The sequence below is a fragment of the Mandrillus leucophaeus genome, unplaced genomic scaffold (genome assembly GCF_000951045.1).
Source record: "Mandrillus leucophaeus isolate KB7577 unplaced genomic scaffold, Mleu.le_1.0 Scaffold143, whole genome shotgun sequence".
Lineage (NCBI taxonomy): Eukaryota > Metazoa > Chordata > Mammalia > Primates > Cercopithecidae > Mandrillus > Mandrillus leucophaeus.
Window position 1 is genome coordinate 3,001,560 of NW_012101399.1, and position 14,736 is coordinate 3,016,295.

At 39.3% G+C, this 14,736-nt stretch overlaps 1 protein-coding gene across 1 annotated transcript in view; it reads right to left on the minus strand.

Moving 5' to 3' along the window:
• MYO1B (myosin IB) overlaps positions 1–14,736 on the minus strand; it is a 178,874-nt gene that overhangs the window by 24,219 nt on the left and 139,919 nt on the right. The window contains exons 18-25 of the mRNA XM_011974213.1: positions 14,209–14,435; positions 11,190–11,390; positions 9,475–9,568; positions 8,456–8,605; positions 5,193–5,261; positions 3,407–3,493; positions 3,040–3,126; positions 1,158–1,244 (exon numbers count right to left, since the gene is read on the minus strand). Of these exons, the coding sequence (XP_011829603.1) occupies positions 1,158–1,244; positions 3,040–3,126; positions 3,407–3,493; positions 5,193–5,261; positions 8,456–8,605; positions 9,475–9,568; positions 11,190–11,390; positions 14,209–14,435 (1,002 nt within the window). The remainder of the gene's footprint in view (positions 1–1,157; positions 1,245–3,039; positions 3,127–3,406; positions 3,494–5,192; positions 5,262–8,455; positions 8,606–9,474; positions 9,569–11,189; positions 11,391–14,208; positions 14,436–14,736) is intronic.

A 14,736-nucleotide genomic window follows, 5' to 3' on the forward strand; every position in this document is an offset into this window, starting at 1 on the left:
GCAAATTAGAAGATGTGAATTAAATGGGAAAATGTTTACTTTTGTTTGACTTTAAAGAAACCGGTTATAGAGCTTGTTTGGACTTCTTCGAACAGAACATCTGTTAAAATTCATATTTAAGTTACTTCTTCATTACTTCAAATATTACTTGGTGAATACTCAGTATAATCAAAAGGGATAATTTACTAAAATTTATAGGCTGAAGTTGCAGAAAAAAATGCAGATTATTCAAAGCAGGATTCAGGGATATTTCTAATGGTTGTTCAGATTTAGAGTCAATGATCTCTCAGATAATATTCAAATATTTAGAGTAAGATTAAATATCGTAGGATTAAAGTAAAAACAATGATAAGAAATACTGTCAAAAAGGGGCCTAATTATCCCAAAAAGGCAATATGGATGCCTTCCTATGGTGATTAATTATCGAATTTGGAAGACCAGATCCTTACATGGCGTAAAGAATATTCTAAAGCCTTTTCAGAGCTTGGAGTTATTTACTTATGTGTAGTTCTGGACACATAAGTGTACCCTACTATAGTAAGCACACTTTGAAATAAACCCTGCCATAATCACAAGGTATTTGAATTCGAGGTTCTCTTTAACATGAATGATCCACTGGTCTCTGAATCTCTGATCTCATTAATCAAAGTCTGTAAGCTTAGTGATGCAAGACCCTTTGGTTCCTACACTGAACAATTAGAACAATGGTCGTTCTGAAGAAAGCTCTACTCCAGGCAGCCATTACTGGGGCAGAATTGGCATAAAAAGGGAAACAAAAGCCTGGCATCCCTAGGCTGCTCAATGTGGATGTAGGGCAGCTTTTAGCTCAACTCTTGCAACCGTGTCTCATAGATTTTTAAAAAACAACTTTACACTCATAAAGACAACAAACTAGAACTTTGATAACATAGTATCTTGAATAAAACATGCCATATTGCTATTACATTAAACCTATTATTTAAAGAAATAGAAATCACAAAATCAGAAAAAACATTAGTGTATAGGTTTCTTCTGAAAAAGGTAAAACATTAAGCAAGATGACATTCTACAAGACTGTGCAGACCATCAGCAAGCATAATCAATCGTTTTCTCAGGGTTAGTAGGTGCTAGGCTTTATGAAGTTCACCCTGGACAGAAACAAGTGGTTGAGGAAGTACCTTCAGTCCAAGCCAGTAAGCCCAAATGACAGCAACTGCATGCTTACGCCTAGCCTCCTCCTTCAAGCGTTTCAATTCCCTTCGAGCCTAGAATGTTTTAGATAGTAAATAAAAGAGACAGCCCAATGCAGACAGCACAAATGACCAGAAAAAGATACCCCACCAAACAGAAGAGTCAATTTATGAATAAGGATTTCAGAATGACAGAGAAACAGTGCATAATAATTTAAACCCAAAGAATTGGTGCCAGGCTGGTGCAGCGCTTGTATTTTCAGTGCACTGAGATTCTGTTCCAGAGGAGGGCAATCTGTGTGGTTCCCAAGGTAATCATTTCTCACCCCTTACTTCCATTCTTTTTCTTTTTTCTTCCTTGTTCTCTCTCCCTGTTTGCTGCCTTCTCTACACCCTTTCACTCCCATATGAAAGCCTTCAAACTCTGAGTAACAGCCCTAATGACGTCATTAGGCTCCCCCTTGCTGACAGCATATTGGGCTGAAGAAGCTATGCACTCCTGTCTGAGTTCATCCCTTTGGATGGATAAAAAGATAACTCTTGTGAAAAATCATTTAGAAAACTGGGAGGAAAAAAGGTTATTTCTCTGAAGTGCAAACAAAAACCAAAACTAACAAAACTCAAAAATTACTTCTAGTCAAAAAATGAAAAGTGGCATGTATAAAAATTCAATTTTAGCTAAGGTCCCCAAAGTGAAATATACTGAAGACTGAAGCAATTATAGGTTAAACTTATAGGTTTAAAAATTACTGTTAGGGAAAAAAAAATAATCTTAGACAAGCTATTCTAAAGGATATAAATAGGCACTAATTGTTCAAGATATTATAGTACTGAGACTGAGAAATGAACTCACTGGATGGAGAAATCCTAGCAAGACCCATCTAAGAGTCCATTTGCTTCTGCTACAACATTTCCCTCAGTTGACTAGAGGAACAAGTTTGTTCTTCACAGATTTTTCAGGAAAAGCACAAATGAACAACTCTGGTTAGTTTTTGGCAAATTAAGCTCTTTATGCAGGCAGATGTTGACTTTCCTCATTTTCTCACAAGATAGGCTTATAATGTTGACAAGGTGGACTTCAAAACACAGGACTCTGTTGATGTTTGTGTTTCTAACTGGAATACACATTTTTAGCAAAGATGACCTTTGATTTTCTAAGTAACAAAAACATCTAAAAATCTTGTCCCTTGGGGTATGTGAAATGTTCACAGAGCCCACGACTATGCCTGGGGATTAGTGAGAGTATTTCAGGAGGCCTTTGTTTCTGAAAACAAACAGCTGATGCTGAAATTCCTGGGATTCTTCAGTGGCAATTATAGCTAGCTGTGCATGAACATAGTTTTCTGTTAAATCACAGATAATTCTTTGCACATGTAATATTTTGCTTATAACAATCAATAGCTGCCACAGTGAGCCTAAAAAAAATTTCATTCATAAATTAATTTTTTAAAGACATATGTTAGAGGCATTTCCATTGTCAACATGTTGCAGAGACCGATTGAAGCCCAAACTTGAACATTCCCAACATGCGCAACCCCTCCAGAAAACCTCTAAAAAACTGCTAGCATTCATCAGTGGGGAGGGGGGATCCTAAACATGCATGTTATTTAAGAGTTGTTTTGTTTTGTTTTAAAGAGCAATGGTACTAGTGCCTTTTTAGTAAGCAATTAGTTTTATTGGCCTACGCATGCCTAAGCTTCCTATGCATACTACTGAACTAATGTTTCCAGGTGTGTTAAATCTGGCGGCTAGGACATGCACCAGTGTGAGCCACTATTAATTGCAGTCATTCATCCCCTAATAGTCTAGAGATAAGGACTGATTATTGCAGAATTCCCGGATGGAGTGTTGGGATATGTGCATCAAGTACCTTAGATCCAAGCCAGTAAGCCCAAATAACTGCAATAGCATGTTTATTCCTAGCCTCCTCCTTCAGCCGTCTCAGTTCCCTTCGCGCCTGTGATGCATTTGAAAAGGAGTTACAGAAAAGTTTAAGGCAGGAAAGGTTACTGCTGGTTTTCAATGAAGAAAGAAAAAGAGAGACACTAGTCACCACCAAATGGTAAATGCAAAAGCATGTGCCACCACCCCACAACAAAATGTTGGAAAGAGCAAGAGGCAAACACGTGCTCAGTAGCTCAAGCCAGTGAAACATTTTCTGCCCCTGAAGCCGAGGGTTCATGGTTCCACATGACATTACTGCTGACCCACCACCTTCCTTGGGATCTCTGGCCTACCTGGGTCCCATGCCAATATGCAGCAATGGTCGTGACTGCTTCCTTACAGCGCTTTTGATGCTTCAGTTCCCGCAGAATTTTTCGAGCCTAAAGGGCAGAATCACCCAAAAGAGAGAACGTTTAAAAAAATGGAATTGACAGTGACTTGAAAAAAAAAACCTGAAGAGATGATTGTCCTAACACCCACGATACTGTGAAAAATCACAGGTTAAAGAAGGCGAAGGTGACTAGCCCCAAACTGACTACGAGAAGGCGGACAATGAAGACATCATCAAGCATGACCGTGTGGTTTCCACTTGATTGGAACAGCAGCCTCCCATACCCTGATACACAATAGGAAAAATCTGACTACAGCACCATAAGCTGGCACACATCTGTGGGATGAAATAGTTCTCAGAAGGTGGCCAGAGGATTCCAATGATCCTCTGAAGGCCACTGTATCTCTTTCCTTATTATTGCCTGGAATGTAACTGTAGCTGTCCTTCTTATTCAAGAGATTTTTAAAACTGCAAAACCAAAATAATCTCATTGATCCCAAACCAGCGGTTTCTTTCCATTAGTTGCTGGAAACTGATTGTATGGGGGCCAGGAGGACACCTGGTTTGAAGGTGGATTTTGGGTCCTTCCTCTAAGGTCCCTAGCCTACAAACGGGGCCCCAGGATCCAGTCATGAGGCCAAGGAAGAAGCTGCAGGCAGCAATTTCACTTATTCCACATGTTCAGATTTGTGTTTTGCCATTTGCCGTGGGACAACTACTAAGCCCTTAAGTTGTCGAGGGCCTGGGCAAGGTCAGTCAGGGTTGCTGGACTCGGCACCAAGGGGCTACCCTCTGAAAGGGCTTCAGGCCTGGGCACTACCCCTCTGGATTCAGACCATGCCACAAAATCTCCTCACAGGAAGAGGGTCAGAACATGCTCTGAAGTATCGTTGACCTAGATGAGGGATCCGTAAACTTTTTCTGTAAAGTGCTTTTGGCTCTGAAGGTCACACAGTCTATTGCTACGACTTGACTCTACCACTGTAGTGCTAGAGCAGCCAGCCAATCTGTGAAATAAATGAATGTGGCTGTGTTCCAATAAAACTTTATTTATGTACACTGAAATCTGTATTCCACAGACTTTTCATATGTCATGAAATCATCTTTTCCTTTTTTAAAAACAACGGTTTAAAAATATAAAAACCATTCTCAGCTTGCAGGTTGTATGACAGGCAGCAGGCTAGATTTGGCCTGTGGCCTGTAGTTCATTGACCCTTGGCCTGGGGCCCATAGTTCATTGACCCTTGAACCAAGCCTTGGCAGGAAGGACCTGGAACCAGGCTGTCCACTGTGACGGCTCCCCCATGTCCCCACCGCTAGTCCCAGCCAGATCTCAGGATCTTTCAGTCGTGATGGCAAGCCTGCAAGATGGTTACTGGACAGTTATGGAAGTCACTGGGGTAGGGGTTCTGAGTATGAAAGCAATGGCTGTGAGACAGCCTTCTGTACTACAGCTTTTCTCAAAAACATGGGGCAAAGGGATATTGAAATCATGTACGGGTATTACTTCAAGGACTTCCTGTTTAGAGAACAAAGCGCTTAAAAAGAAAGCTGGTTAGAAGGAAGTGGCCAAGACATGGTCACCAGGGTCCCTGTTTGGCCCATAATATTTATTCTTTCCATCTGACTGTTTATAGGCAAGGCAGGAGACAGAGGAGCCCTCCCCTGCAGGGTGAGCCTAAAGACATTATCCTTTGTGAAAAACCAGAAAACCCCAAATAAATAAAGCATACTTCTTTTAAACTCACCTTCCAACCCCGGATATAAGACTGAATTACTAAGGCGGAACTCTTTGTCTGCTGGTACCTCTTTTGTTGCTGTAGGATAAAAGGGGAAGATATTGGCAGTCGTAGTTACATATCTGTAACGCACACAAGGACTGAGAAAGGGTATTTGCTCACTTTGTCTAACTGACTCTTAATTATCCATACTCCTTCTGGAAACCAATACATAAAGAAACCAAAATATTAAACAATCCAATATTATTACAGTTAATCCAAAGTATGCCTTAAGGATGCTGAATAAAATAATTCCTAAATGACTCAGGACACCGCATTATTATCATTACTTTCTTCGTCTCATGCTGTTATAATACAGGGTTCCACACATGGCAGATCCTCAGTAAATGCATATTGAATGAAAACTCACTGAGTTCTGCATCTGCTTTTGAGTGTTCTCTCTTCTTGGTATCATTTCTCACCATGCTACTTACTGGACTCACCTCTAAACCTCCCTAGTTTCTTTTAGGTTTGCTACTTTTACTCTGCCTCAAGCTGGAAAATCAGCTAAAAATTTAAGTAAACTGCTATCAATCAACTAAATATTTCTATATTGAGCCTCCACTATGCATAAAGCCTTTTAATAGAATCATGAGGATATAAATGTGCATCTGACTCCATCCCTGCCCTCAAGGACTTGAAGTGGACACAGGTCAACAGTATAAAGGATAAACAGTACCCTGGGAGAGACGCAGCACAGACAGCACAAGAGGCAGGCTCAGAGGCAGCAGAGCTTACTTCCAGGTGGGGAAGGTCAAAGAAGACCTAGTGAGGCTCCCAGCTCTGGCTCAACAAGCTCAATGCCCAGAGGCCTTTCTTACTTCCAGGGCTGATGCCTTGGAGTGGAGGCTGCTGGAATACTCCCTAGAAAAGTGAGCTTTTACAGTATTCACTTTGGAATATACACTGAAACATGGGCATCCCTGATGAAAATTCACAGCATTTCAAAGTACTAAAGTCACATTATGAATCCTTCATGTAAGAAGTGCTAGATGGCTCAGCCCCCATTCTCTGAGGTGGGAGATGCCTTCCCAGGCTTCCAGGCTTTGTCTTGGAAAATCAGAGGTAATGGGCGATGGTATCAATAGATGGGCAGAGGAACAAAAAAAGGATGCCAGGGAGAAAATCCAAGAGGATCCTGGGACCTCAGACAAGGCACTCACCTTCTCTGAGCCTCAGTTTCCCCAGCTGTTAAATGAGGAGATGGAAAATCTCTAGGATTCTTCCCAGAGTAATATTCCACAGATGTATGAACAACCTACAGCTATGGTATCTGACCATCACTCTGACATCCATTTGGTAACCTCTGTGGTTTTTTTTTTTAAATTCATAAATGTCTTGAAAATAACTATATCTCACTTGAAAATTCATCTCTAGGAAACATAAAATATCACAAAATATGGAATAACTTAAAAGTAACCAGCAACTAAAAAGGAGCACTCAAGAAATCTTTTGAGTTATCTGGTTGACGGAAAATAATGAGTTTAATCACTGGCTTGAGTAACATGCAGTGAACTGGTTGAGGTATGTAGTTCAAATTTTGAAAGAGATGTAACACTAGAGCAAAGTTAATGCATTCTCTAAAACTGGGGCTATTCTTAGTTTTCATTCTACAAACTAAGATTGCTTGTAACTCCTGACATCATGAACTAATGATACATAGTGACATTTAAAAATCTGGTGATATTAAAGATTTATATTGGGAGAAAAGGTACAAATAATACTTGATCTTCGTAGTTCTTGGTATTGCCTGTTCTTTCTCATCCTTCTGATCAAATGGCCCCTCCCAGAAGTTTCTCCTTGACCACTCTTAGGTCACATCCCGCCTCCCCATTATTCTTTATCTCAGTTCTCTGTTTCCTTCCTAGCACTTACAACAGTCTATAATTGTTCTGATTATTTGTTTGCTTAAATGCATATTGTCTTTCACTAGATATAAGCTTTAGGAAGTCAGGAATTAGGTTGTTTTGTCCACCTTGCTAACATGTTTTAAAAATATTTGTAGAATTCAAGACAGATGAATCCAGCACACTTGTAAACTTTTCTTAATGACCTCAAAATAAGAAATTATAAAAAGGGCTCCTTGAGGGCTGCTTACTTGTTGGTCCTCCCTTTCTCAGCCAAACAGAAAACACAGCATTATGAATCTGCAGCAGAGTTAAGGATGCTACTGTGTGTACAGAGGAGACTCCACGGCCACCAGGCTGGGTGACAACAGTCCAAAGTGCCTTTGCAGAATGCATATGAATGACTCTATCATTCACATGGCTGGGCAGATTCATATTTTAAGACTTATACTGCTGGTTATAATCTTAACTAGCATGAGCCATTGTAAAGATACTCTCAAGCTGATTTTCTTTAGCTTAATCACTTAAGTACCTCATTAATTTGTAAAACTTGGAAATAATAAACCAAAATGTATTATGTGAGAACAGGTCAGCGTAAATTATGTCTCAATTATATACAGTCCTATAGCAAAGTCTCTTTATGGCTGAAAAAGAGGAAGAATATGAGAAAGATGTGAGTGCAAATCTAATTCATTTTGTGAGAACACAGCCCAAGTTTCAATTAACCTTGAGGCAAACCTTCAGGCTTCTCTCAAACCTGCGGTATGCCTTCAACAAAACCTCTACAATCAAGTGAGGAAGGAAATGCCAAAAAGAAACTTCATATTAATTAGGTAAACATTATTTATTATTGAATCTTTCCCCTATAGCTAACAGAGCCAGATACCTAAAGACTAAAGAGAACGCAATCCTTTAACCAACACCAGAAATCTACAAAAACATGACATTAGCTTTCCGGAATTAAAGCCACCTTCAAAGCTGCTACAATAAAGAACAGCCAATTACTTTGAAAAACTAGCCCAACCAAATCAAAAGTTTAAAGGACATTGTCTCTTCCAATCTGATGACCAAATTAAAAATGTATTTCCAACCAAATACAGCTAGATCAGTGAAAGGCGGTGTGGTACACTGAACTTGAGCTCTAATACTGTCTTGGATTAAAATCCCAGCTCTATCACTTATAGCTATGTGGCTGTGGGCAAATTACTTAACAGCTTAGTGTCTTAGTTTTCTCATCTTTAAAAAAAAGAACCATTAAGAACATCCATTATCTCATGAGGTTGTTGGGAGAATTAAGTGTGTAAAAATCACATACATAGTAAGTGCATAATAAATGTTGGCAAATGAGCATTGTTATTACTGATTTAAAATGACTGAGACTCTTACCGCATATCTCCTATACCAGGCGGCAATCACAATTTGGCTTTTTTTCATTAGCAGGAAGTGTGTGCGGCATTTCCACCCCCGGTAGATCTTCTGAATGAGAGTGGCCAAGTCCTCCAGGCGTTGCTTCCTCAGGTCTTCTAATTTGAATAACTAGTAAGAAATGATAGATGGTCTTATTAAAAATCCTCTGAAACCTCACAGCACACACTGAAAGAATTTTCAAGAGACAAAAATGCCATCATGTTGGAGTCAATTACATTGAAAAAAAGAATTGAATAACCATATTCATTATACATGATATGGATAATGGTCCATGAGAAAATTATTTTGATGAATTCATGAAAGACTTACAACTTTTATTCCAGTGATTCAGAATTTATGACAAATCAGAGAGGGGCTGAATTGAGCTTAAGTTTACCTTCACATAGTCTATGAGGATGCAAATTACTAATGGAAGGCAGATGCTGGAAAATTCTCTCTTAAATGAATTAAACACTTTCCAAAATCTCAACATTTCCAAATTACCAGTCACCTGCTATACTCATTATACTTCACACTCATCTATTCATTGACAAAAAGATTTCCTTGGGGTTCTATGAGGTAGAATGTGAAAAGTATTTTTTTACTTAAAAAATTTTTTTCATTTTAGTGCTTTCCTGTGTCTCTAAATAATAGGGCTGTAGTTCTTAAAATTAACGTATAATTCAGGTATTACAAATACAGACTGAATTTACCTGCAGTTGCTATGAACATTGTACTGTTGTCCTAACAGTTTCTTTGTGATTTCTTAAGTGTTGTAAACTCTGTCAGAGCAAAGACTTTGATGGTTCATAAAAAGTACACATTCTTCCACTACCCCTTATCTGTCCATGCCTCTTGGTTATTTGTAGATAAACACACAAGTGTTTTGTGACATTCATGGTAGCCTCTCATATAATGTTATAATGTTAAACATATTTTAAGAACTTTCCTATATGATTCCAACTTAAGTTTAGAATGCAAAGGTTTTGGTTACATACTGTTCTTGGGTTTCGGATGAAAATCTTTGATCTACCAAAGGAGTATTCTTCCACGGGAATCTCTAATTCATTAAATAGAACCTCCACACCAGACCTAAAAAAATAAAAATAAAAACAGTGAGTTTTCTGAGTTACAAAAAGTTTTATCTTCTATCACGGTTATCAGGTTCTCAGTGGTATAAAACATAGCTTCATTTCCAAGTGTGACTGCTCTTTCAGTAATCATCCTTCTATCAAAGAATTTTCCACAAATTAAACCAAGTCCAGTAAACACTGAAAAAGTAAATTTGGGTTCAGAACTATGTATTTTAAGAAAATGTGGTATTAAAGCCAATTTCTTGATTTCATTAGTAGAGGCAATACTTGTATCAAACATATGTATAACGATGTACCAACCTGGGCCAGGAGGGTGTGCAAGAAACTCAGATCCATTTTAAACTCACTCAGTTAATTCCTGAAAATATTTTAAACATTGTTTCTGCCCCTGAGAATACAAGCAGAGTCCAAGAGACAGTCCCAGACCAATGGGACACTAAGGAACGTGGGCCTTACCCCGTGGGAGCAAGAACTGGACTTGGCCCTGACCTCTCCATCCTTGACCCTGGTTTCAACATCAGTCTTTAGAACTAAACCTCACTCCACCCACCTGAGGACTAGATGCCAGGCAGCGAGTGAATACATGTTCTGTATTATGGTACCTCTTTACCATAATACTCTGGAAATTAGCAATGGGAACTGAAACAGTACCCAGATCCTACATTAAATTAGGGTATTAAATTAGGCATCAGAGACCACACCATACATCTGTAGTTTCTAGATCTTCTTATAATACAAGGTAAGTGTCTTAAGAGTGCTGATGTTCCTGTGAAAGGCCAGGTGCACTGAGAATGTGTAGGCAATACCAATATCGTTAAATGAAAATCGCCCGTATCCTGCCCATGCCCATGGAACAGGCATGTCAGCCGTCCAGCAGTATTCAGGGGCAAGCTTCTTCAGCCTGCAGAGGAGCAGCCTCTCTGATTGGTGAGAGCAGAAGGAAGGTCACTGAACAAGCAAGGCTCCATTTCTCTCCTGCAGCAGCTGCCCGTCAGTACACAGTTCTCTCTGCCCGGGGAGAGCTTGCAGGACATGGGGATGCACCACTGGGCCTGCGGTGTCCAGCACTCTGTCTGGGACTGGATAAGTAAATGCAATTCAGTACAGACCAGCTGAAAGCTGTATGGCACCGGGTCCAAGCTAAATTCTCTAATCTAGCTTTCCCAGCACTAACACTGACACCGTGAATCCTACCCGCTTGTACTGTCTATCGATTAACTGGTACAGATCTAGGCAAAGAGAGGGACCTTCACCCACCCACTGATTCTCTCTGCAGCCAAATTCTTCATGGGAAAAGTGACAAGTGGTAATCCAACCTGTCTCTAATTCTACCCTTCTATGATTCTACACAAATATAAATGTATCAAATTACAAATCATCTCCTACGAACCTACCTTGGAAATATTCTAAAAATTAATATTATTGCCATACAAGTCCCAAATGTGGATTTGTAAGTCTTGTTTTGACCTTAGCACAAAATGGTATCCTAATGGAAGAATGTCCAAAACAGAGGTTACACCCAGTTTTTCATAAAATTCTGTTTTATGAATTTTATGTGGGAAAAAAACCCATATTATTTGACTACTTAAAACATTCATTACGGTCACTGAATTTCTTACCTGGCTGGTCCTTTCCAATGAGGCCATGTCTGTTTACAAAGCATTTTGTATCTTTCTAGGCAAGGTTCATAGGCCTGCCTGAAGGCGTAGCCTGCCCTCCGCACTCGGACGTTCTCCAAAAGCCCCAGGTACCTGATCTGATGACACACTAGAGCCTCGGTGAAGATGTGTGCTGCTTTTTTATCATTCGGTTTGATACACCTTAAAGATTACAAAGATTTTAGGTTACAAACTGCCTCTTATGGATACAATTGTCTATGTTTTAATAAAGTATTATATATAACTGTTTCATAGCAAAACAATTATTTGTTATTCTTAAGAAACCCAGTCATTACTTTTGAAATTATTTTAAATCATTTTACAACAACCTAAAAATAAATACTGCAGGCACAGTAATTTTAAAAAGAACACACTAATAAATGTAATAACGTGGATGAGTATCACTGACACTTCATTGAGTGAAAGTCCAACACAAGAGTACATGCTGTAGTTATGATTCCATTTATATCAAGTTCAAGCAAAACTAATCCATGGTTAAAAATCAGTATTGCTGTTACCTCTGGGGAGAGGTAGCAGTGGGGGATCGACATGCAAGGGACACAAGGGAACCTTCTGAACTGATGGGAATGTTTTACCACTTGGTCTGGATGGGGTAACACAAGCACATACATCTGTAAAACTTCAAGAAGCTGTACAGTTAAGATCCATGCACTTTAATGTATATGTATTATACCTCAATAAAAAGATTAAAAACACTGTTTCCTCCCTATATCTGCTCTCCTTTCTTAACAGGGCACTTTGCTGTCCAGGGAAAAGCTTTATTTTCCAACCTCCTTTGCAAGTAGGTGTGGCCAGGTGAGCAACTTCTGGCCGCTAGGATCAGAGGGGAAGTAATATCTGCAGACTCCAGTCAGTGTTCTTAAAAGAAGGGATGGGCTCTCCCCTTGGTCTCTTCCAGCTTACTGCTGGCTGCAAATGTTGACGTGGTGGACAGCCATCTTTGACCATGCAGACGAGGAACACATCCAGGAAACGGCAGAGCCACAAAACAGAAGGAACTGCCCTGTCAGCTCTGGAGTCCTCATACTTAGAAGTTACTTAAGAAATAAACATCAGTCTTGCTTAAATCATTGTTAGCGTTGGATCATACTGTAGCAATCCCTGTGTCCTAACTAATACTTAAACATTCATGATTATGGCTGCCTAACTACAACTGTGAAATTACACACTTACGTGGACTACATCTTAGGTTGTTGGGCATCAGTGTTACTATGCTTTCTCTTTTACCATTTATAAAAATAATGTCTACTCTCTGGCTTAAAGAAAGACGGACAAATAGATAAATGGAACAGCCTAGTAAGTTCAGACCCCTATATATACATTCAACTGATTATCAATAAAGGCCACAAAGCAAATCAATGGGAAAAGGAGACTGTTTCCTTTTCAACATGGTGTTAGTGCACCAGGATATCTACACTGGGGGGAAACATACCTAAATATGAAATCTGAAACTACAAAGCTTCTAGAAGGAAATATACAATAATATATTCACAACCTTGGGGTTTATTAATTAAGATTTCTTAGAAAAATTGTAAAAATTTAAAAAAGGAGGGGAATGAAGAAGCTTTCTGAGGTAATGGAAATGTTTTACGTCTTAACCTGGGTGGTGGTCACTAAAGTATATAGAATGGTTAAAAAAAAAATTAAACTGTTCACTTCAGAACTGTGCATATCACTTCACACAAATGATACCTCAATAAAATATACTTAAGATGCAAAAAAAATTCATTCAATTGAGAATAACAAAAGCAATTCATCACAGAAAGTTTCTTGGATTTTTTTTGAAACTAGGATCCTCTCCAACATATGTTCTAATCCGACGGCAATCAAACCAGAGGGTTTTGTCTACTTACATTTCTGTGAATATAAATATCAGGCACACAAACTAAACACAAAAATATTCTTCACTCTAGTTTCCTCATAACTGCATTTTCAAAGACAACTATAGAAGGTATTTGTGGGTATGGGTGTGCTCTGTGAAATCTGACCCACCAGACACATTCCTTCTATTATCTAGCTCACCAAATACACACACAGCAAACTCTAATCCTAGCTGGTCTTCACTAAATCTAGAGAGTTTTGTCTAAGATGCCCTAGAAGCAGAAAAAGAGAAGAGCCTAGAATTTTTTTTTTTTTTTTTTTTTTGCTCTGTCGCCCAGGCTGGAGTGCAGTGGCGCAACCTCGGCTCACGGCAAACTCTGCCTCCTGGGTCCAAGCGATTCTTCTGCCTCAGCCTCCCAAGAAGCTGGGATTATAGGTTCCCGCCACCATGCCCGGCTAATTTTTTATATTTTTAGTAGAGACAGGGTTTTGCCATGCTGGCCAGGCTAGTCTTGAACTCCTGACCTAAGGTGATCCACCCGACTCCGCCTCCCAAAGTGTTGGGATTAGAGGTGTGAGCCACCACGCCTGGCCCCTTTTAAGAAGTTCTTTCTACTGCCTTGAAAAAAATTCAGATTGCTTTAGGAATCATTACTTTCTCTAGGCCTACACCTCTCACAGGGAAGAAAACAGTGCATGTCTCCTAAGAAGTGCCAGAGTTGTAACTAAAGCCTTGCTTCAATGCTGTGCTCTAAGCTAAAATAACAAGAATCCCAAATGGAGCCAACAAGTTTTCTGCAAAACACTGACCAGAAAAAACACTTACATTTTGTTAACTTGCCATTAAAAAAAATAATAATAAACATACAGAAAGTTGAAAACACCTAGGTGTCAACCACTGAGCTTCATTAAGTATCTACTATCTTCTCCACCACGCTTTACTTTTTTACTTTCTTATTTTAGGGGAAAGGATAGTGGAGCATTTTTTAAGCCAATCCCAGATAAGGTATTATTTAATCTGTAAGTACTTTAGTTACACTCTGCTTGGGCTACACTCAGATTGAAACAAAGGGAAAAATGATATTCCTTCGGGGTGCTCTCACATTTGAACTGTGAAAGTTTTATGTGCCGGAAATACCTAATATAGTTTGGGTTCTTGGTCTGTAGGTTCTTCATCAGAGTGGCCACAGATGCCTTGAACTGTGAGCCTGCTGTAGGAGGCCTTTTCAGGTTGATCTTGGCGGGATTCCCTTCGGGGAACAAAGACTTGATGAGGGCATGGCTGGCCTTCCACATGGCTTGGGACAGGTCGCGATAGAGAAGGTCGTTGTTTTTGTCAACAAATCCTTCCACCTGGTACAGCACCTATAAGCAGCACATGGAACTCAATGACAGGCACATTGCATGTTATAATGTCAAACAACTATTAAAAATACTCCAAGACTATCTACACTGCAGCCTCTTCCTTCACCATCAAAAAATCCCTGACACGTTAGTCACACTCTCATACTGAGTTCGCCTCCAAGTTTAAATTCCATCTGTCTAAATCACAGACAAGATCAAAATAAATTCTATTACCATTCAGGATTTGCAAGAATAAACTCCAAAAATGTTATCATAACATTTTCAAAGGATTTTGCATTTTTTTAGGAGTCTGAAAATATTC